The following is a 23,679-nucleotide window of genomic DNA, read 5'->3' on the forward strand; positions in this document are numbered from 1 at the left end:
CGCTGAATTTGATGGTGAGATTTTCTTTAAATTTTTATGAGTTTTAGGAGGATGTTTCCCCTTTTTTGGAAAATTAAGGCAAATTTTCTCAGGCGCGTAACTTTTGATGGGTAAAACTAAACTCGATGAAACTTATATATTTGAAATCAACATAAAAATCTGACTATTTTTATTCTAATTTCTGATTATTTTATTATAATTAAATCATATCGATTCAGATAGGACTACTGGATCGATACGATCACCCCTGAAAAAAAAAAAAAAAAAAAAAAAAAAAAAAAAAAAAAACCGAAACCGTGATCTTTCTTCTGGCAAAAAATATAAAATTCCACATTTCGGCAGATAGGAGCTTGAAATATCAACAGTAGGGTTTTCTGTTAAGTTGAATCTCATTGTTTGATTTTCCTTAAGATTCTATCACTTTTAGGGGGTTTCCCCTTTTTTGAAAATAAGGCAATTTTTTTCAGGCTCATAACTTTTGATGGGTAAGACTAAATATGATGAAACTTATATATTTTAAATCAACATAAAAATCCAGTTCTTTTGATGTATCTACTGATATCAAAATTCCGTTTTTTAGAGTTTCGGTTACTATTGAGCCGGGTCGCTCCTTACTTACAGTTCGTTACCACGAACTGTTTGATATGGATAATTTTTTAGTTTTCACTGCAATTTTAATTGATTTGGGAAAACTGGCTCCAACTTTGGCCCTCCCCCCCCCCCATATTTTGACTTAATTACACCACTGCCTAAAACCCACAAAATCCCTTCTGTTTTTTTGTCTGTAAGTAACAAAAGAAAGAAAATAGAGATCTCTGAAATAAATATCGTATTTCAGTTCACATACCACATCAAGTGATTTAAAACTTCAACTTGCATTTTCTCTGATATCGTCCCCAGGAAAGAAGTTCATAGCAACAAAAGCATATAGGTTTAAGTCTGCATTTGCAATTTAAACAATAAAAACAGAGTCAAGGAGCAAAGACGAAACGTATTTCCTAACAAATGTAATGCTTACAGAAAACTGAATTACAATTCAACTTTCCCCGGGATGTTCCACTTCCGTGCTAATTTTCTCTCACTTTTTTATAAACTGGTTATATCTATAAAGCTATTAGCAGAAACAAAAATTCTGAGCCCATTATATATTATATAATGGTCTTTATTTCAGAAAAATAAAGTTTAGAAGTGTGATTAAGTTGGTTAAAGCCAGAAAATGTCTAAAAAGTGAAAAAAAGGAAAAGAAGAAAACAGGGTCCCGAATTCTGGCTGCGGGAATACAAAACTGCTGCTATCAGTAGCTAAACTGTGCATTTTCTTCACCTTGGGAATTCTGCCCCATCCCCAGGAATTAGTATGCTTAATAAATTTGTATAACCCATCTACTAATGGCTCATTAGGTTTTCAGGATATTTAGAGGGTTTTTTTTCAAAGTGCAATATCTCCTTCTTTGCTCGGAGACAGTCTTAGAAAGTGAAGCTTTTGGTGCCACAATGTCTTTGGCCATATCTTGAAGTATTATCCCTCTTCAAATTAACGGTTAATTGACCATTAATAGCGGTTACTAATATTAACATTGTAAACGGTTGAATAATATGCAAGTCTTTAATTGTCCTGTGAAAATAGTGTCCTGTAGCTAAATTAAGCATCTGGAACTTACTCTTAAGCTTGTCGGGGGGTTTTAACAGGTCAAACCTACTAAAGACTTTGAAACATCTTAGCATCTAATTGACAGATTAAAATTCAACTTTAAATAAAAAACATTCTTCATTTTTCATATAAAATCTAATCACTTGAAGATAAACAGGGGTTATCATTTGAAATTTTGAAGTTACTACTAAAGCAGACATGAAGGTGGTGCCAGATGGTCAGGTGGTGCCAGGTGCCTCGCAGGTTCATGTTCTTTTCAAGATTTCAGTTAAGTAAAATCTTGTTCTTATTCAGTTTTTTTTTAGCTCCCCAATAGTTGGCATAATACGTCCCCTAAGTGTTTTGATTTGTATGTGTTAGTCTTATGTGTTGTGTGTTTTATGTGTTAGTATTAGGCGTTTATCTTTTCATAGATTCTACACTGGCTTACGTTGTCAAATCTGTAGCCCATGCTATTTTTACTGTATTAATGTTTTAAATTATGACGGGATTTAAAAAACGCTTATCTTGGAGAACTCTTTTCATTTTTCTTGTAGAATTGAAATACGAAGGTATTTCATGGTTGGGAGAAACTCCCAGCCAAAATTCAGAACTTATCCCCTGGGACCTCCATAAAGGAGATACTAGCTACCCCCCAAAAACTAACTTACCTGATTGTCCCTAGAAGACCAAAAAGTGTCCGAAAAAACGACAAACACCACTGAATTATTATTATTTTTTTGTATATATGTAGATATTGTAAAATAGACATTTTCAAGGTAAACAGGACACCCTACTTTTGCATATACATTTTCTTTTTCAATTTGTTGAATGTAGGGAGATGACTGGTTATTTTATTTGGCTTTCCAGAGCTAATTTTCAAAATTTACCTTATCTCTAGTTTCTTTTATTGGTTTTACCCTTATATATTGGCTTTTGGACAACTGGATGACAGACACCAAGCCAAACGAATAATGATCAATAAAAGGTATTTAGTGCAACAGACATTTGGCCGAACAAATATTAAGCAGAGCGGAAATTTGGCTAAACGGTCTTCTGTTTGGATCAAAGGTGTTTGGCTGAATAGTAACTGACAACAGAAAATAGATTTTTCAAATAGGATCCGAATCCCGTGTTTTTAAGCGTAATTCATATATATGGATACAAACGGAGTAGCTTTTACTAAATTTTGTACTTCTATTTTAACTTTAAACTGAATTTCAAACAATCATAGACAAGTTCTATGAAATATAATGAGGCTAAATATAGTTTAAGCATGAATCTTTCTTTATATTTAAATGGCCTTTCAAGAAGGCTGGCAAAGGTAGTTCAAAAGACGTTATGTCACCTTTTTTTTGTCCAAATAAGGTATATCCCTCAAAACGAAGCCATCGAAATACTTATAGGTTTATAGTTTTTACAAGAATATACAACCATTTTTTTTATTACAATCTTCGTGGTTCCACCAACAGAGATGATACGCCGCTAATCCTGGCGATTTCCTCATACATTCCCCCTCCCCTGTGATATATTTGTTGTACCTTCGCTTGAATGTTTCAAGCAAGAGATTTTCAGGGATTACCTGTGCTGGGAATCTATTCTACATGGCAAAGGATCGTCAGGCGAGGCTTATTTTTAGGTTATTGTTGAAGGGGTGTACCTAGATCAATGTAGTCCTGTCTGGCTGTGTCTTGACGAGTTGCCCTTATAGGCTTTGCTATTTCAGGAACGAACTTCGATAGCTCCTCTGATGGAGGAAAATGTATGTATTTTTGTAAAAGACCAACATAGTTGACAAGTCAAAAGATCTTTGATCGATCGCAAGGGCTTGGCATCCGGATTTCCAGAAGTTGCTGCGCGAGCTTCTCGATTTTGAGCACATTGGAGAGGAGCGATATGGCTTTTTGGAGCACCGGCTAAAAAAAGGCATACATATTCCAATACTGGTATGATTCACGGCGTGAAAGAAGCTAGCTGGGTTCGTCAGGGAGGATGATTTTGCATCTTAAGAACAAGTATTAGCTTCCCGGAACAACAGGATCACACTTTACTGAGATATTCAGGCCATGTGATACCTGAAGAAAAGTGGGCTTCGTAGTGTATCTAATATTTTTATTACCTCTTCTTTGAAGCTAAAATCAGGAGGAGCCTTCACATTTCGCGCCTTCGAAATGATAATCTCTTTTGTTTGTAAATCATTGAAGCTAACAATTCATGCATACGCCCATATCTAAATTTTTTCTAAGTCGACCTGGAGTTTTTTTATGGGGTTCACTAGGATTTTCGTCTTTGGTTATGGAGATCATTTATGAGCACCAGGAAAATGGTTAACCCGAGAATACTTCCATGGGATACTCCTGGCAAAACTGCATCTCTTTTGAAATGAAACCGTCAAAAACAACTCGTAATGAACGTTGATAAAGAAATTCGCTGAGCAACTTAAATAGCCGACCGACAAATCCACAGGCTCTTATTCTACATATAATGTCACCGTGCCATACCTGATCAAAGCTTTTGCCATGTCAAAAGAGAGAAGACGGATGCTGCGGCCCTGGGCCAAGAGCTCCATCCCCGGAAGGATACTTTGAAACACTTTTCTATAAAGGATAGGATATATTCACAAAAAAAGTGATAGGATACATTTATCGTAAATATATAAAGGGCCAGCTTCTTTTTGGAATAAAACTAGGTCATGTAGCAAGGATATGTCGCAAGAAATACAATATTAAAAAGTGTTGTTTAATAGCCCAGCCTCATAAGTGGAACGTGTATACACCAAAGACACGGGATATTAATTGGCAGTGTTATCATGTCAAAAGTAATAGTAAGTACAATTATTTTGTGTTGTCTAAACACAAAATTGTGCTGGGCCTAGATACTTGGACACAGGGATAATTGGGGGGGGGGGGGGGTCTATCCTAATTATTGGCCTAAAAAGCCTGCCAAAGGAGGTGTTTTCCAATTTTTGAGGCATTAGCTCATATTCGATAAGTAACCAAATAATCGTTAAAGCAGATATTAAAGATAATGTACACTCGAAGTCAAGATATGGCCGTGTACACAAAAGACATGATACCGACGTTAAATAAAAAAAATTCCATCTAGTAAAAATATATGACAGACAGAAAATCAATAGAAACATATACTATACTTATACTACTACTACTACTGACAACTCACAGCAGCACCAAGCCGCCTTAGGCCAACATAGCTACGTACACTCCTCCTCCATCCCAATCTACTCAAAGCCTCCCTTTTTATACCCGCCACGAAATATATACTCGCATTTAAATCCAAACTTTCTTGTTACAACATTTTTTTTTGCGTCAAATTAACGTCTTACTGAACAAACGAACTGAGATAAAGTACTGTTTAAGACCTCTTGAAGAACGCATTCCCCATCTCTCAATAGAAAACCTCTAACCCTCAGTAAACCCCGACACCAACTCCCATAATATTCCAGATTATCCACACCAACTGCACAAAGTGGGCAAGCTAATCTACCACCCAAGACACCCTTCCCTCATATATAAACCGTTGACCTTCCAAGTAATGGGAGGCTATTGGGCTCATTGGACTGTGGATGCATCTATTAGGTAAACCAATTAAAGCGCCAAAGACGGTAAAAAAAAAATGTGATTGTTTGAATTGATTATGGAAATTTACAAATCCATACATATCTAGCAATATTAGGGAAAAATCAGAATTCAATTTTTCATGAAAAAGACATCCGCGGGCAGTCATACAGTTTTTGGCAGTAATGGATAACAAATCAAAAGTAACTGACTTTAAAAGTCTATTAGTGTCATCGTTCAGAGTTACAGACAGGCTGTGCAATAAAAGCGTATGTTGATGATATCTGTATAACAATGTCTTCTAAAGATTAAATAAAAAAAAACAAGTTTTTTAAACTGAAAGTAAGGAGCGACATTAAAACTTAAAACGAACAGAAATTATTCCGTATATGTAAGGGACTGTTCCCTCCTCAACGCCTCGCTCTTTACACTAAAGTTTGACTCTGTCTCACAACTTTATTTTTTAAAACCATAAAAAACTTTAGCGTAAAGAGCGAGGCGTTGAGGAGGGGACAGCCCCTTTCATATACGGAATAATTTCTGTTCGTTTTAAGTTTTAATGTCGCTCCTTACTTTCAGTTTAAAAAACTTGTTTTTTTTTATTTAATTTCTGATCGTTTTTTAGTTAATGCAGCTTTTATTTGCATAAAAATTTTACTTTTCTTTTGCTAAATGGATGTCTTTACAAATTAACTTACGTAACTAACTTCTATATTCGTATATTTTTCGTATATTATTCTGGCAAAAAATACGAAGTTGCAGATATGAGCTTGAAACCTATGTAATAGGGTTTTCTGATACCCTGAATCTGACGGTGTGATTTTCATTAAAATTCTTTCACTTGTAGGGGATGTTTCCCCCTCTTTAAAAAATCGGGTAAATTTTCTCAGGCTCGTAGCCTTTGATGAGTAATACTAAACTTAATAAAATTTATATATTTAGAATCAGCATTATAAACACATTCTTTTGATACATTTATTGACATCAAAATTCCGTTTTTAAAAGTTTCGATTACTATTGAGCCGTATCGCTTGTTTTTTTATTGTTTTTTTCTATTACGTATATGTTATTACGTACATGAGGGGGTTCTCCCCTTAGTCAATACCACGCTCTTTACGTTAAAATTAAAAAAAAAAATTTGACTCAAAAACCCCGGAATCACAAAGGCCGTTTAATTATAATAGAGAGCTCTTTTGAAAGCATTAAAAAAAACTGTAGCGTAAAGAGCGAGGTATTGAATTGGGGGAGAACCCCCTCACCTACGTTATATTTTCTGTTTGTTTTAAGTTCTAATATTCCTTCTTACATTTCAGTTGAAAAAACTTTTTTTTAATTTAATTTCTGATTGTTTTTTAAATAATGCTTAGAAATCCGGCGCCCCCTCCATAGAAATGTCCCTTACCCCAAAGAAATATCCTCCAAGAACATATTCTCCAGATTAACCCCCTCCTCTAGCCCCCCCCCCTCCAGAAAAAATCCTTCCTGAAAATGGTTGTATACTTCCCAATAACCAATAAATAATGCTGGCAAGTCCGGCGCCCCCTTCATGGCAATTTCCCTTCCCCCATGAAAACTTCCTTCATGAACAGATCCTCCAACATAACCACCAACCCACCTTCCCTCCCACTACCAGAAAAAAACCTCCTGAAAACTTCTTTATACTTCCCAATAACCAATACTATATGTTAACATTGGGTAAAGTTCATAACTTTTAGCCCTCCCTCTGGGAACTTCGGGGGATTAAGTCACCCTAAAAGACATATTTATCATATTTTCGACCATACTGAACAAAATGGCTATCTCAAAATTTTGATCGGGTGACTGTGGGAAAAAAAAGCGTGGGAGGGGGCCTAGTTGCCCTCCATTTTTTTAGTCACTTAAAAAGGGCACTAGAACTTTTAATTTCTGTTCCAAAGAGCCCTCCCACGATATTCTAGGACCACTGGGTCGATACGATCACCCCTGGGGGAAAAAGAAACAACAAATAAACACGCATCCGTGATCTTTCTTCTGGCAAAAAAATGCAAAATTCCACATTTTTGTAGATAGGAGCTTGAAACCTCTACAGTAGGGTTCTCTGATACGCTGAATATGGTGGTGTGATGTTCATTAAGGTTCTATAACTTCTAGGGGGTATTTCCCCCTTTTTAGAAAATCAGTCAAATTTTCTCAGGCGCGTAACTTTTGATGGGTAGCACTAAACTTGATGAAACTAATATATTTGAAATCAGCATTGAAATTTAATTCTTTTGATGTATCTATTGGTATCAAAAACCCGTTTTCTAGAGTTTCGGTTAGGTCGCTCCTTACTAACAGTTCGTTACCACGAACTGTTTGATGCCAATTTCCTACATCATACAGCAAAAAAGGTATTTACGATAAAATAAAAGTTCAAAATAGGGATAAAATTCTTTTTAATAGACAGTGTATAGAAATTCACCAAAAATACCAGATATTTCGGTCACATATACAGTGACCGTCATCAGTAGTAAAACTATGACGATAAAAGAATATCTGGTATTTTTTGTGAATTTCTATACACTGTCTATTAAAAATGATTTTATCCCTATTTTGAACTTTTATTTTATCGTCATGGAAAGGCAGTGTGGTCTCTGAAATTATCTATGGTATTTACACTATTAGAAAAATGGGCAGATGAAAATAAATTAAATTTCGATGTTAGTAAATGCGAAGCTATCATCTTTACGATAAAAAGAGAAATTCCACAGATTAATCTTCGGTTTTTAAGCCATAGAATACCAGTAAGTGATAAAGTGAGATACTTGGGCTTAATTCTGGATAGAAGATTACTTTGGAATGATCATGTTGAAAGTACAATAAAAGTCGCCAGACAATATTCAACAAAATTGCTATGGGCCGCCAGAACCACTTTAAACCATTTGCCCTAAGAAAGTTATATAAAGCTGCTATTCAATCCACCATTTTATATGCAATACACGTATGGCTGTCAGCACTGAATAAAAACGAAATTATAAAAAATTTAGTTTCTGTCCAAAGAATTTCTATGGTTTTAGTTTCCAAAGCTTTTTTATCCGCTAAAACTGAGACAATAACGGTTTCAGCGGGATGGCTTCCTATCGATTTTAGAGCCAAAGAGATGTCTCTCACCAGATATCTAAAGAGAGGAAGGTCCGATTATTGGCCACCCCTCAATAGCTTAAATAACTATAATTTAAAAGATCATTCCAATTATACGGACTCGCAAGTAAATTTTCTATTCGGTAATTCCCTTTCTACTTCTAATAATTTAAATGAAATTCAGAAAACCTTACGTAAAAACCTATATATGAAGGGGTATGAGTTATTCTGGCAAGCTGTTAAGCCCTGGACCCTTCAGTTTTTTTACTGATCCCATTGACCTTCTTCAAGTTATAAACACTTTTTCTAATTATAAACTGGCTCATATCGTTACCGGTCACTGTAAATTGATTAATTTTTATGTAGAATTAATAAAAGTAATTGTTCCACTTGCAATTGTGGCGACGAAGAGAATTTATATCATTATGTTTTTGAGTGTATTTTTTTGAAAATGAAAGAGCTGAAGAGCAGTTAAAAATTACAAGGGTTTTCTTACTCTAATACTTTTAATATTAAAGTTATCTGGTTTATTAAAGAGGTTTGGTATGCCGTTTTGGAATATTTGAGCGGAACAAAGAGACTGGATATTGTATAAGTTTTTTTCTCTTTTTTTCCTCTTCTTCGTCCTTCTCCCCTTCATTTACTTACTATTAAGTGTTAATAAATGCTGTCTACTTATTGTTTTTCCTTGTTTCTTTATTGTGTTTAGTATTTTTTTTTCAGTTTCTGATATTTTATTCTGTATTTCGTAGACTAGATAGTGAAATACATTTCAATTAATTTCTCTAAAAAGTTTTATACATTTCTAAGCAATATAACTAACATTCTACTATTTTTAAGCAACATAACGAAGCAAGATATTCCTAAGCACCAAAGATCGAATTAACTTCAAAGTAATTGCAACACTTTTCTAAGATCTCAGGACACTGAAAGCTGAACTTTCTAACTCTTCAAGCTTCAATAATAAGAGGAAAACATAAATGAAAAAATAAACTTACCAGTACTTCTTGTCACGAAGCTTGAAAAACTGTCAGTATTGTATTCAGATGCATTAAATCTTGAAACAGCCCGGCCGTTATGGAATAACATAAGTGTTGGTACTCCCATAACTCCATACTGGGTATTCACACTGAATGAAAAAAAAAATCAACCTAACTTTCAACCGTATTCGTAGTTCTAGTCTTAGTCTTAAAGGGGATTTGCACTGAAATTGTAAATTAAGAAGTAACTGGCTTTTCGGACCAAGAAAAGATAATTTTGATTGCACAAAATTAAGAACCGAAAAGCAATAATTTTATGGGTCAGGAGTACCTAATATGGAAGGGATTGCCGTAGAAACTGCCCCCCCAAGACATCTGATCAAAATTTTGAGATCTATTAGTCTAAAGCAGTGGTTTCCAAAGTTGACTGGGCTTCTACCCATCAAACAAAAAGTTTTCTTTTTATTGTATCTATAGGTCTATATACTTTTAGTTTACAGCACACATAGGAAAGAACGGAGGGGGGGGGGGGCTGAAGGAGTGGAACTGCAACGGTAAGAAACGGGGATAGTGCTCAATGTTATTCACAACCAAATATTATACTCTACAACTAGATGAGTCTACCCAGGTGCAAGACCTATCTCAACTGCTTGTTTTTGTACGTTATATACGGTAGAACGACGTGCATGAAGATATCTTATTCTACAAGCCAATAAGTCGTGGAATTGCTGAGGTAATTTTCAATATAATTGATTCCCATATAAAAGAAAAAAGCTTTACAGTGGAAGAACTTTTTCGTATACGCACGGACGGTGCGCAGGCTAAGTGTGGAAAAAATAACAGTATGGTTACGAAAGTCCTTGAACAAAGTCTGTGTGCTTTTTGGACACACTGTAGCCTTCACAAAGAAGCACTGGTTTCCAAAGCATTGCCCGATGATTTCAAAAAAGTACTTGATACAGCTGTGAAAATTGAAAATTATATTCAAACAAAACCCTTACAAGCCCTCCTATATTTAAAATACTGTGTGAGGAAATGGGTAGCCGCGGTACATATCTTCTACTGTAAAAAAAACAAAAAAAACAAAAACGAGTTTCTTTTAACTGAAAGTAAGGAGCAACATTAAAACTTAAAACTAACATAAATCATTCCGTATATAAAAGGGACTGTCCCATCCTCAACGGCTCGCTCTTTACGCTTAAATTTGACTCTTTGTCACAACTCTACTTTTTAGACAATAAAAAGTTTAGCGCAAAGAGCGAGGCGTTGAGGAGGGGACAGCCCCTTTCATATACGGAATAATTTCTGTTCGTTTTAAGTTTTAATGTCGCTCCTTACTTTCAGTTAAAAAAACTTGTTTTCTTTAACTGAATTTCTAAACGTTGGTCAACTAATGGAGGTTCGAATTTGGCAAACCGTACATGAAACATTAGAGCAAAATTTGCATATCTATTTTGGCAGATTTATTCCGTATATGAATGGTTGTCTCCTCATCAATACCTTGTTACGCTAAAGCTGTTAGGACTTTTAAAAAAGCTTCCAATTCTAATTAAACAGCCCCGTGTTTCAGTAGACGCTCAATTTGTATTTGCAAGGTTCAAACGGATCGGACATTTTTGCAGTTAACGATAAAATTCGAGCGTGTGGAAAAGTTGCATTGTATGATTGTTTTGAAACACTTGAAACATTTTCAAGCGGCGTTTTTTTCACTCATCAATGTGCTAAGATCTTACATCTTTTGTCAGAAAACGCTTAAAAGTTCTTTTCGTGGTGTTTCTGTGGATGAGTTAATTAACAACGTAAATATGGTATTAAATGACTTCAGTGTTTTTACGTCTTTAAGTATGTTGGCGGTTAATGTAAAAAAGACACATTTTATTGTTTTTGGTCGAATTGGTAACCCCATAGATCTTGGCGGGTGAATTTTATTTTCTGGTAATTCTCTAGAACAGGGTAATTTAATGAGGTATCTAGGTTTTTACCTAGACTGCAATATGTCATGGAAACGTCACAGTGACCTTGCGGCATCAAAATTTGCAAGAGGCCTTGGAATTATACGTCGACTGAAGCACTTCGTACCAGATCGGGTGATGTTGCTTCTTTATCATGCGATTATTAGCCCCTATATATCGTACGGCTTTGTGTTATGAACTCTCGGTATCTATTGCGTGTAAATGAAGTCTGGAAATTTCAATAACAGAACAATTCTTTTTTTTCTTCTCTTTATCACAAACAGTTTTCACTTAGCTACACAATGTAGAAATTTAATTCAAGAAATTATGAAAAAATTCTCAGTAAGTAACAATTTCTTTCTTAAAGTCAACTCTTTTTAAGGTTAATTTAGACGAGGTTACGTGCGCGCAGATTTACGTGCAGCGAGGTTACGTGCAGATTTTATTTTCGTGATTCGTGTCTTACATCTTTCGCAGATAACACCGCTATTTCTTTTCGTGGTGTTTCTGTGGATGAGTTAATTAACAACGTAAATATGGTATTAAATGACTTCAGTGTTTTTACGTCTTTAAGTATGTTGGCGGTTAATGTAAAAAAGACACATTTTATTGTTTTTGGTCGAATGGGTAACCCAATAGGTCTTGGCGGGTGAATTTTATTTTCTGGTAATTCTCTAGGACAGGGTTATTTAATGAGGTATCTAGGTTTTTATCGAGACTGCAATATGTCATGGAAACGTCACAGTGACCTTGTGGCATCAAAGTTGCAAGAGGCCTTGGAATTATACGTCAACTGAATCACTTTTTACCGGTCGGGTGATGTTGCTTCTTTATTATGCGATTGTTTGCCCTTATATATCGTGCGGCTGTGGGTTATGGGCTAGCAATTTTTTGGTAATTTTAGGGGTGTACCGGTATTACAGAATAAGGCAGTCCGTTTGATAAGGGGGTACGTTAAAGAACTAATAATACAGTAGCTTGTTTTAGGAAGTTAAAGGTGATAGATGTGGGACAAGTTCGTGACAACCGGGCTGCGGTTTTTAGTTACAATTGTTTTCATGAAGTCTGTCTATCGGTGTTTTTAGATTTTTTTTTTCGAAAAAATAGCGATTTGCATGACATCTGGTAACAGAGTATAGGAGTGGAAATCGAACTGGATTTCAAATGAAACATCTGGGCGAGGGGGTATGGAATTCCCTCCCAGATAGTGTTAATGCGGCTGAACACCAGAATTTGTTTTTAAAAAAAGTAAAGAATTTTTTGTTAGGGGGGGGGGGTGAGGAACCATGATTCAGAGGCTGAAGATATATGTTATTATTTATTTTCTTTTTTTCCTTTTTTTCTGTGTTTTATGTGATTGTTCGTCAGTATGTGTGAAAATAAAGTTTAAATTTACTTAGAAATTTAGAATTTATTTTTTAAGTACTCTGAATTAGTTTGTGGTAACCACCCAGTGCCAGTGCATTTATGTCTTCCCATGGGCGGTTACCTATTGATCATGTTGAACTAAGTCGATTTGTAATAAATTAATCTAATGAAATCCAAAAGAGCGCATATACAATATCGCAGGATCAGCTAAGAGTATTAAGTTGAAACTTTTCGAAAAATTGATTGGGATGGTGACTAAATCAACATACGCCATAAAAATCAAGATCGTCAGATGGGCGTATCTTTAATTTCTTAGGAACGGCTAGGGTTTTGAGTCGAAACTTCCAGGGAATATTGAGGGGAATATTGAACAAAACCAAAAAGTACTATGCACGTTGTACACTATCTAACATTGGAAAATAAAAAATACTTATTAAATAAAGTCTGTAAACTTGAATTTCTAAGATTTCCAGGAATTAATATCATTATATATTAAACATTCAGTTTATTTTTAATTTGTTCTTTTCAGCCATCTTGATTTGATTTTATCCAATCATCTTTATTATAATGATTCGATTCGATTTTTTATTTGTTGTCGATGTTTTGAAGAATTAAAGGAAACTGTTCAAAATTCGTATAGTTTTTGATAAAACACAAATGACACAATGAACTTTAAAAAGTTTACGGTTAGAGGGGAGGAGGATGGGCAGTAACCAAATTTCTGTTTGTAATATTTTTATGTTTATGTTAAGTTTGACTTCAGTATAAGTTTTATACTCTACTCGCATATACTTCATTTATTCGCCTATATCAGTATCTCTAATCGTCATTTCTGATGTGATTATTTAATACCTGTTCGTTTTGGGTTTTATTTATTGTTTGATACTAATTCTGGTCTTATTAAGTTTGGAAACTATACAAAACTAAGATGCATGCATTCCTGAGTTAAAACGTTTTATCCAAAATAAAATTTTAAAAGGATTGTTGGTGTAAATATATATTTAGGGGTATTGCAGCGCCCGCTTATTGCAGGCAATCTTAGTCTATATAGTCTATGTCTTTGCAGCAGTCTTTGTGTAGTATTTGTATGTCTATGTCTGTACAATGAACTGGTGTGTAGGATGTATGTGGAACGGTGTATAACTACTTTGAGTAATAATATATATTACTATAAAATGATATAAAATGGCATATATAGTATTATAAAATGACAAATATTACTTATAACCTACGATTATGATGTCATTCATGATCTTGTATACGAAACTACAGTTTTTGTTAAATAAATCATTTTCAATGTTATGTTTTTCTAATTAAAAAAGACACTAGATATAACAATTTATTTTGAAATGAGCCCCTAAACAACTCTCTATGATGTCCCAGTGCTCCGCTACATGCGGAAAAAAAAGACGACATTGATGGTGACTCCCAGGCAAAAATTAAAAAAAAAGTGATTTTCCTTGTTGTTCAAGCCACGGGATTATCCTTGTTGTCCAAGTAAAGCGATTGTAAGTTTCATGTATATTGTTTTCGGTCAAGGCAATTCCAATGATCTATTTTCTGTTTTTCTCAATATTTTATTAATGTACAACAAGTAAACGAAATATGTCAATTATTAGAAAATTCAAGATTTTTATTTAAAACACAACATAGACAAACAAAAATATAGTTAGCTAAACTCGAATGAAAAATTAATTTATGAAAAATAAACCCTTTATGAAAAATAAATTTATGATCCACCAAAAGACACAAATAAAATATAATAAAGAAGAACAAAAAACAAAAAATGAAGAAAAATGACAAATTGGAGCAGGAGAAGGACAAGGGAGATATATCCCGGCACGGCAAATTCAAAATAGCATAAATCAAAACAAAAATTATAAGAAGTAATTGTCGTCAAGGGTAAATAATATATTCTGTTAACTTTTTTGTTAGGACAGATCAGCTATTCAGGTTTTCAAATTCAATTTTTTGTTCAAGTCTATTAAATTAAATAATACATTTAATTTAGAAGGTGAATCATACCCGTAATTTTGCTTATGAGGTATTATTGGCAGGTCTATTAATTTGGTGAGGGCGGGGGGGTTGAGCCCTGGTTTTCACAGCTCTATTTTTTTGCTAATTATGATTATTAGATGTTTGACTATCTTATACCATGAATAATGAAGTAAAAGATGCTTCAAGCGCTTAAGGGTCTTCAGCACCTAATTAATATCCTCAGCGCCTAATAGAGTTTCCTAAATTTATCACGGTGTTCATAAATGTTTGTTTATAAAACACAGAAATGACCATCCTCTCAATTATTTCCCGCACTCGCACATACTGGAAGTCTTTTACGGAAGGCTACATGTGTCTTTGCTTTCATAAAAGATGAAGCTTAGCTTTTCCATGGAACTCCCATGCATAAAAAATGGAGCTTCACTTTGGTTTTTCATGAAACATCGCTTCTTGAAAAATAAAGCATATTTTTCTCTCAAAGCCAAGGTTAATGTTCCCTATGCAATTTTTATTATTTCATTTTCCTACTCTCCTACGGCTTATCAACGAAAAGCGACAATTCTGGTATCATTCCCTAGCTGAGATTCTATTCTATCCATCCGCTAAATTACGTTTTCAAACTCGATGTACATGGTTTTAAATTGAAAATATGTTTGAAATTGGCTAAAAAATCGGCGATAAAAGGACAATTTCCTTCAACGATACAAGTGTTTCGTCTTTTTGTGGGATCTACAGCTGCAAGCTTGTCATACGATTCCTTGTTTCAGAGGGAACTCAAACCTTAAGGGCTTCATTTTATCCTCCAAAAGGAATTGATGGATTAAATCAATTAATAAGTATTCTAAGCCATCTGTAAGTATTGGTTCACGGTTCCCAAGAGGTTTATTTTTTAATTATTTATAAAATTGGATTTTTTCTTCTTTTTTTTTCACCCAATATATATGTAGTAAGTGAGTAAAATACTGAGACCTGCCACAAACAAATCTATATAGATTTTCACGTGGTAGGTCTGTTTGATATCATTTTTTTGTGAATATTGGTCTTTAGTTAAAAATGAATTTCTCTCTAAGCCAATTGGTCAACTTTTATCTAATTCAATAAGCAAAATATCTCATCTGAGCTGTTCGCAGACCAGATCAATCAACTCCACTTTTTTCAGATTTGAATGTCAAAGAACCTGAGAGACTCTTAACTTTCTAATTCCCTTAAAATATTCCTTGAAAATAAGGATAAATACCCAAAAAGGACAGAACCATTTTTTCAACACAATATTTTATTTTTGCCATAAAATTATAGAACACACGAAAAAATACATGTATCTGATTTAAATGTATACCTTTCAATCAGTAAAACATAGTTTTTGTTTTCTTTATTGATCTTGGGGGGAAAAGGGGGATATTCACTGAGAAGTTCACAAACACAATGCACACAAAACCCCTGTAAATCCTTTCCTAGTTTATAAGTATATATTTAGTGCCAACTTTTTTTTTTTTTTTTTTTTTTTTTTTTTTTTTTATTAAGCAAATGCTTTACATGTTAAAAGTTCAAATGCTTATGTTTATATGTTTAAATATTAATGTTAAGTTAAACAATTTGGCCATGAGTCATTCAATGACTAATCAAGCTCTTAATAAAACATTTATTTTTAGATGTCTACAAAAGGCTTTAAGCAATGGAACGCACACTAGAAATACAAGTTATATTATATAATGTTGACTTTTGGATCTTATTTTTGTATTCGGGAAAATTATTAGCAGCTTGGAGACCAAAACAATCACGAGGCAACGCAGACCAATTCTGAGGATATAAATAGAACCACATGAGTCAATTTCATCAACAATATCTGAGTGTTTTCCAGGTCAATTTCTTTGCTAGCCTTGCGTCAGTAATTATATCAATCAGCCATAAATATAGCTGATGTAAGACAATGACAATAAAACCGTGAAAAGGGGCTGTTCATTAAAAAAGGGGAATATTTAAATATCACTTGCTTTGGTCAAGGTCGTATCCAGTTGGTATGGGGGGGGGCTTGAACCCTTTCCCCGAAATTATTGCCCGAATCAAAAAACGTAACAAAAATTCGTAAAAAAAAATTTGGCTTGCCGTTTTTTTTATATTTTTTTGTACACCGCCCCCGAACAAAAATCCTGGACATGACCTTGGCTCTGGCCTACTAAGGTTTTCGCAAAATTACATTCCTGATGAGTACAGATTATACATATGATGATTTCTTTTCATTTTAAGGTTTATTGTAACTTTTTAGTTTCACATGAAACAATTTTTTTTATTTAGTTTAAAATTACCGAAACCAATCACAAGGCACCGCAGACTCAATTTTATAACAAAAAAAACTTTCACGTTATCATTATTCTTTTGAGCTTATTAATAAAAGATTGTAAACATATCTGAGCGTCATTTGGTTATAGGCGTAAGAAGAAATGTCGCTGTAGGAAATTCAAAACACGCACTGAGAATAGAGTGCACAAATATTCCACCGTAGAACTTGAGTACACTTTCTTCCTAGGTGTACTGAACATGCAAGTGAAGAGACAAATTATCAACGAGTGGTAATGATGAGCTGCTACAGAGTCTTTAGATCCACCCATCGCAGATATGTTGTGGTAGTCGGTGGCTTTATCCTACAATGCCCGTAGATAGGAGTCCCCTACGGTCCCGTAGATAGAACTTTTTGTTCAACTTTACGATTGTAATTGAAAAAGTGAACGACTGTTTTACTTGCTAATTTAGCGGCAGTGAGTTAACTTCTCAAAAGAATGAACTTAATTCACCAAGGTCAATAAGATTAAACAAACTGGTGGTGGTACCCCACCACCATTATATACATTATATATAATGTATATATATATATATATATATATATATATATATATATATATATATATATATATATATATATATATATATATATATATATATATATATATATATATATATATATATATATATATATATATATATATATATATATATATATATATACCCACCACCTACTTCAGTAATATAATAAAAAGGAAAAAAGCAACAAAGAAACCTAAAAACAATCAGGAGAAAACACAAACTCTATTTTATGGCATAAATAGATCCTCCTGAGTATACTTTTTATACAAGTTTAGATTGTTTCCCAAGTCAATTTCTTTGTCAGTATTATGTCAACAACAAGAAATGGACTTCACTTTTTTCCAAACATTAAAAATTGGAAAGCCACAAATAGAGACTGCCGTCACACATGTACAAAGAAATTTATTGCGAAGGAGGGGGATTAGGAAAGACTAAAAAAAAAATCCAGAAATAAGAAAATTATACGGGAATTTGAAAAAAAGAGAATAGAAAAAAGAAGTTTTGAATAGACAGAAAATCGTGACAATTTCTATATTTCAGAGGGGGGAGGCATAAGCCCAAATCAACACCCCTGCCTACGTGCCTGGCTGTCTGGAAAAAAGATGAAAACAGCTTAAATCCGGACCATACTTTTTGAATCACCTTGGTTTTCAAAAAATAGCCTTCTATGTGGCGTATATTATATTAGCCCCCCCCCATCCATTAAAAAATCGCAATTCCTCCCTTTTCAAGATGGAAGTGTAATTTTGATAAAAAGCGAAGGAAACTGAATGAATTAATTTAGGAAAAACCAAACTCAATTCAACGAAACCGTCAAAAACTACTTGCAAATAATGTTCACAATATATTGCTTAACTTGTACAAGCAGCCAAATAAAGAGCCAAAACTATATTTACTCCGTTTTATTTACATTTAAGGTTTATAAATAAGGTCTACCATAATTAAGAGCGGGGCTACTCCCACCCCTCAAATCCTCTAAAATGCTTTAATATAATCCGTTCTTTCTTGAGAACGACCTCTCTTTCAAAAAGTAGGGTTTTATTTGTCAAAACGTTAACGACAAAATTTGAAAACGACGATACTAATCAAGACTATAAGAAAAAAAAAATCTATTCCTCAGAATAATCTAATTCGTGATTTTCAATTTAATTTTACTATTTCAAAAAGACTCTTTTGGCGAAAACTTATCCATCTGATTCTATGTCTTTCGAACATAAAGACAATAGATCCCCAAATAAAACTTCTAAAATGAACGTACGTAATTTTTGACGCAATCTGTTTAATTAGCTGAGGCAGTATTTTGAATTGAATCAATAAACGATTTAGCAATTAAATTTTTCTGCACTTGAAAGAAAGATGTTAAAAAGTAGGATAGTATGGGTAAAAATTTAAGAAATATCAGACTAATGAGCAAGATTACTTTAAAATATAACGACTTTTAATTCTAGAAAATGTAAACAATTTCGTATTTTTGAATATGAGAATGATAAGATACAGCTATAAGAAACTAGAAACAATATTAGGAGAAACTACAGGAACTACATTTTGTTTCAAGCAAAGATCGAATCTGGCTTTCACAGGGTTTACGCTCTGCCTTTGGAACGCTCTAGCTTTCACAGGGTTTAGGGTGGGGCTAGCCACACACTTAAATAAAGTGATTTCTGTTTGGTTAAGTTTGACTTGATTATTCATTATAATTTCTGTTCGTTTTACGTTTCATCTACTCATCAATTGCAGCATCCGCTATTTTTAAGCTTGATGTGATTATTCCTTTTAATTTATGTTTGTCTTAGATTCATTTATTCATTCATAGAGGTTCTCTTCACTTGAAATTTCATTTATTTTACGATTTTTTTTGTAGTCGTTTTAAATCTTGATACGGATCTTTTCTTTCTTATGCGTTTTTTTTGGGGAATTTTTTTCTAAGTTTTTCTATTCGTTTTTCGATTAACACTGTCTCATCACGGGTCGATTTTACGAATATTGCGAAGCTTTCTCAATTTTTCTGCTTCAAAACGAAATAGTTGGATTGCGATCTAAATTTTAAGAAAAAATTTGAATACTCAATCCAAAATATTCGATCGGCCATAGTTCTGTACAATATCTCTTTAATAATATTTTTACTGTAAAATTCAGGGTGCATGGGAAGGAGAACTTTTGGGAACACGGATTGAAAATCTGCATAAATTTTCGATGCACCTCTTTATAGAAGCGTGTCAATTAAGGAGGGGCCTCGCTTCCAAAAATTTACGCTTCTGCGAAAAAGAAAAACAAAAACATTTTCGAAAAAAAAACTCTTGCTACCCCTCAAATTCTGCAAGGCAAATGTCCATCTGGTCTCCACGTAAACCCGAGTGTGACAGAAGACAAAACCATAGACCAATTTTATTTTTATACTTAGAAAAATGAATTACATACATTTTTCCTTACTCAAAGGCTTCATCACATCCCTAACAGGTAATGATAGATGAAAGAGATACTCAAGAAGTATTATAGGTTGTTTGTTCTACTTAAGACCAACTTAGCATGTAAAAGGTATTTTTTATTCAATTCATTATTTTTTTAAAACTTTTTATTGACGTCTGAACGAGAGAAAAACATTTAAGCATCAAAACTCCCCTGGGAAATACAATTTTTTAACCACGTGTAAACAACATATGAAATATGTACTGAAAAAGAAAGCTTATTAGTAGTCCGGAAACCAAAAAAAAAAAAAAATCACGAGGCAACACAGGCCAAATTTGATGATATAAATAGATCTGCACACGTATACACCTGACGTAAGTTCAGAGTGTTTTCCAGGTCAACATATTAAGTCTGACGTCAACAATGATAAACAAACCAGTTTTATTCGTATTTCATTTTTTAAACAGCTTAGAGGTTATAAGCAAACCTACCTATGATACTTCATTGAGTTTGTAGCCAGCATTGGAATACTTGGAAAGGCTCTGGGAAGGGCATTCATGAATGGTGCAGCCCTAGCGCTGTGATGACACCAAGGAGCGTAGAAATACACCAGAGCACAAGGCGCAACACTAGTTCTGTTAGTAATATTTGGATTATGGACCAAGAAAGAGTTCAATTGAGGACCATCAACGATCTGGAAATTGATTCAAATTGAACAGAAAGTAAAGCAAATAGATATTTACTTTGATGGTTATTTCAATTCTTTTAATTGTAAAACTTGTAGCTGAATTAGATGCCAACACAATGAAGCTGCATGTCGATTTGTCAAGTAAGTAGAGGACAATCTAGGGCATGTGCCCTCTACATACAACCAACCAGGTGCTAAACTGGCGATCCAAGAATATACAAATAAAAACAAATTTTGTGAACTCAATAGCTCACGACATTTTTCTTCTTTAAACTAGTATAGGAAATGGCACGAATAAAGAATGAATAACATATATATGTCGTAATCAAATGGTTTATGGCAATGAACCGTAAGTAAAAAGTGACCCTATTTAACAAAAACCAAAACTCTAAAAAAGAAACTATTGTGATAACAATACACTATATATATATATATATATATATATATATATATATATATATATATATATATATATATATATATATATATATATATATATATATATATATATATATATATATATATATATATATATATATATATATTATTTTCAAAAGTTTATGATTTTTATGGTGATCCCAGCTTACGTAAAATTCAATAAGTTAGTTACCCATCAAAGATTTCAATAGTTGCACTTGTAAAATTTAGAAAAGGGGGAGAATTTCCTAAAAAGAGTTGAAATTGATGAAAATTATACCAGCAAATTCAGCATGTCCAATAAATAATACATCACGGGTTTCGGGGTCCTTTGTGCACAAACTCAAATTTATACAGTGTTCCCGACAAATTATTCACCGTCACATGCTTATTCTTTGTTTCTTTTTTCATTTTCTTCCCTGGGTGATGGCAAAGAGCCATCGGTAGTAGAATATCGGGAACGGTATCGTTAGAACGAAATTTTTTAGATCTAGTACTACTTTTCCGTAACATAAGAGACCTTGCCACATTGAAGTGCCAATCTCTACAATTTTGAGCCGCAAAATTGAATTATGGCTCAAATAAGACCAAAATCCAATCGAACAAAATTCTTATAGTCAATCGAATTCGAATCATCGAATAAATACTAAGAGCGCCTTTCAGTTTGATATCATACCAAATTCTAAAAAAAAAAAAAAATTGAACTGAAACTTTTAAAACAGTCCCAACATCCTTACTTCAGGGAAGCTCAACAAGGACTGATACATAAAGTGAAATGAAAAGAGTTAATTCATTAGAGTGAAATAAAAATAATTAAGAACACGCTTTCAATACTATTAAAAAAAACAAGTTTTTTTAACTGAAAGTAGGGAGCGACACTAACACACAAGACGAACAGAAGTTATTCCGTATATGAAAGGGGCTGTCCCCACCTCAACGCCACATTCTTTACACTAAAATTTTTTTTGTTGTTTTAAGAAGTCGAGTTGTGACAAAGAGTGAAAAGTTAGAGTAAAGAGCAAGGCGTTTAGGAGGGGACAGCCCTTTCATATACGGAATAATGTCTATTCGTTTAAGTTTTAGTGTCACTCCTTACTTTCAGGTAAAAAAAATTTTTATTTTATTTAATTTCTGAACATTTTCCCACTAATGCAGGTTCAAATTTGGCTCACCGTACATGAAAAATTGAAACGAAATTTGCATATCAAATTTGGCCCCCTCCTCAACAATGACCCCCTCCCCGACCGTAAAATGAAGGGTTACCTCCTCAATACCTTGCTCTGGAAATTAAGGGTTTTGGCTCTTTTAAAAAAAAGTACTCTGTTCCTATTAAACGACCCACGTGTTTAAGTAGACGCTCTTAAAAAATTTTTAGAGAGAGTTAAACTTTACTTTAAAGAACAGGGTATTGAGGAGGGGGCAACTCCTTGATATATGGAATAGCTTATGTTCGTTTTGAGTTTTAATGTAGCTCCTTACTTTCAATTAAAAAACTTTTACATTTATTTAATTTCTGATCGTTTTTCAAATAATGCCGGTAAATCTGGCTCACTCTCTATGAAAGATACCCCTCCCGCTCACGGAAAATTCCTCGGTAGAAATTTCATCCAAAGTAAAGTGACCCCCTTCCGTCAAATTCCCTCCCAGACAGTTCCATCCTCGCTGAAAATCCCCCTCTCCGTAAAATTGCTTGCGGACGATGCAGCCTGAAAAATTCTTCTTAGCATTTTTTCATTTGAATAAGAGTTTAATCTCTAATCGGTTTCTCGGTCATTTCAGAAATGCCCCCTTCCAAGGAAATTATTTCCCGGAAATCAAAACACAAGGAAAATAGCCCCCTGATAATTCCCCTGGAACATCTCCGCATTTAAAGTTTGGCAAAGAGAATATAAGACAATTAAAAAGAATTTCGTATAGTAAATCTGTTAAATCCCCCCAGTCTAACATTTCCCCTGGAAAATTCATCCCCAAAAATTTCCTTCCTTCAGGAAGATTCTCCCTATAGAAATCCACTCCAAGCACACCCCCACCCCGAAAAAATTTCTGCATACTTTCCAATAACAAATAATTTACGTAAACAATGGGAAATTCCATAAATTACAGATCTCTCCCCACGGACTGTGGGGGGGGGAATTTTACACCTAAAGACATCTTTCAACTAAACTGAAAAAAATGGCTATCTCAAAATTTTGATTAGATAACTTTGGGGAAAAATGGGCGTGGGAGGGGGCCTAGTTGCCCTCCAATCTTTTTGTTCACTTAAAAAGGATACTATAACTTTTAATTTTCGCTCAATTGCACCCTCTCCCGCTCTTTTAGGACCAATATTACAATACGATCACCCCTGAAAAAAAAAATAAAAATAAACCCGCATCCGTGATCTGTCTTCTGGCAAAAATATCAAAATTCCACATTTTTGTATATAGGAGTTTGAAACTTCTACTCTAGGGTTCTCTGGTATGCTGAAGATGATGGCGTGATTTTGACTGAAAGTTTGAAATTGAATTTTGTTTGAATTTGAAAGTTTGAATTTGAAAGTTGAATACTCATCTTGAAAAAGGTGAACTTGCTCTTACAGTATTTGTAGATTTTAGAAAGGCGTTTGATACAGTAGACTTTGATATCTTATTACGTAGATGAGAATGTTTGGGTGTCAGATATTTACATCTGAAGTGGTTTGAAAGCTTTTTAACTGGAAGATCTGTTAG

The 23,679-nt window shown here is 33.8% G+C and overlaps 1 protein-coding gene across 1 annotated transcript in view; it reads right to left on the reverse strand.

Moving 5' to 3' along the window:
• Positions 1-23,679, reverse strand: part of bug (thioredoxin domain-containing protein bug) — a 51,357-nt gene that overhangs the window by 15,061 nt on the left and 12,617 nt on the right. The window contains exons 3-4 of the mRNA XM_089088773.1: positions 20,358-20,560; positions 9,302-9,432 (exon numbers count right to left, since the gene is read on the reverse strand). Of these exons, the coding sequence (XP_088944899.1) occupies positions 9,302-9,432; positions 20,358-20,560 (334 nt within the window). The remainder of the gene's footprint in view (positions 1-9,301; positions 9,433-20,357; positions 20,561-23,679) is intronic.

Source organism: Artemia sp. Qi Xiang Cuo, chromosome 5 (assembly GCF_049724085.1).
Source record: "Artemia sp. Qi Xiang Cuo chromosome 5, ASM4972408v1, whole genome shotgun sequence".
Taxonomy (NCBI): Eukaryota; Metazoa; Arthropoda; class Branchiopoda; order Anostraca; family Artemiidae; genus Artemia; species Artemia sp. Qi Xiang Cuo.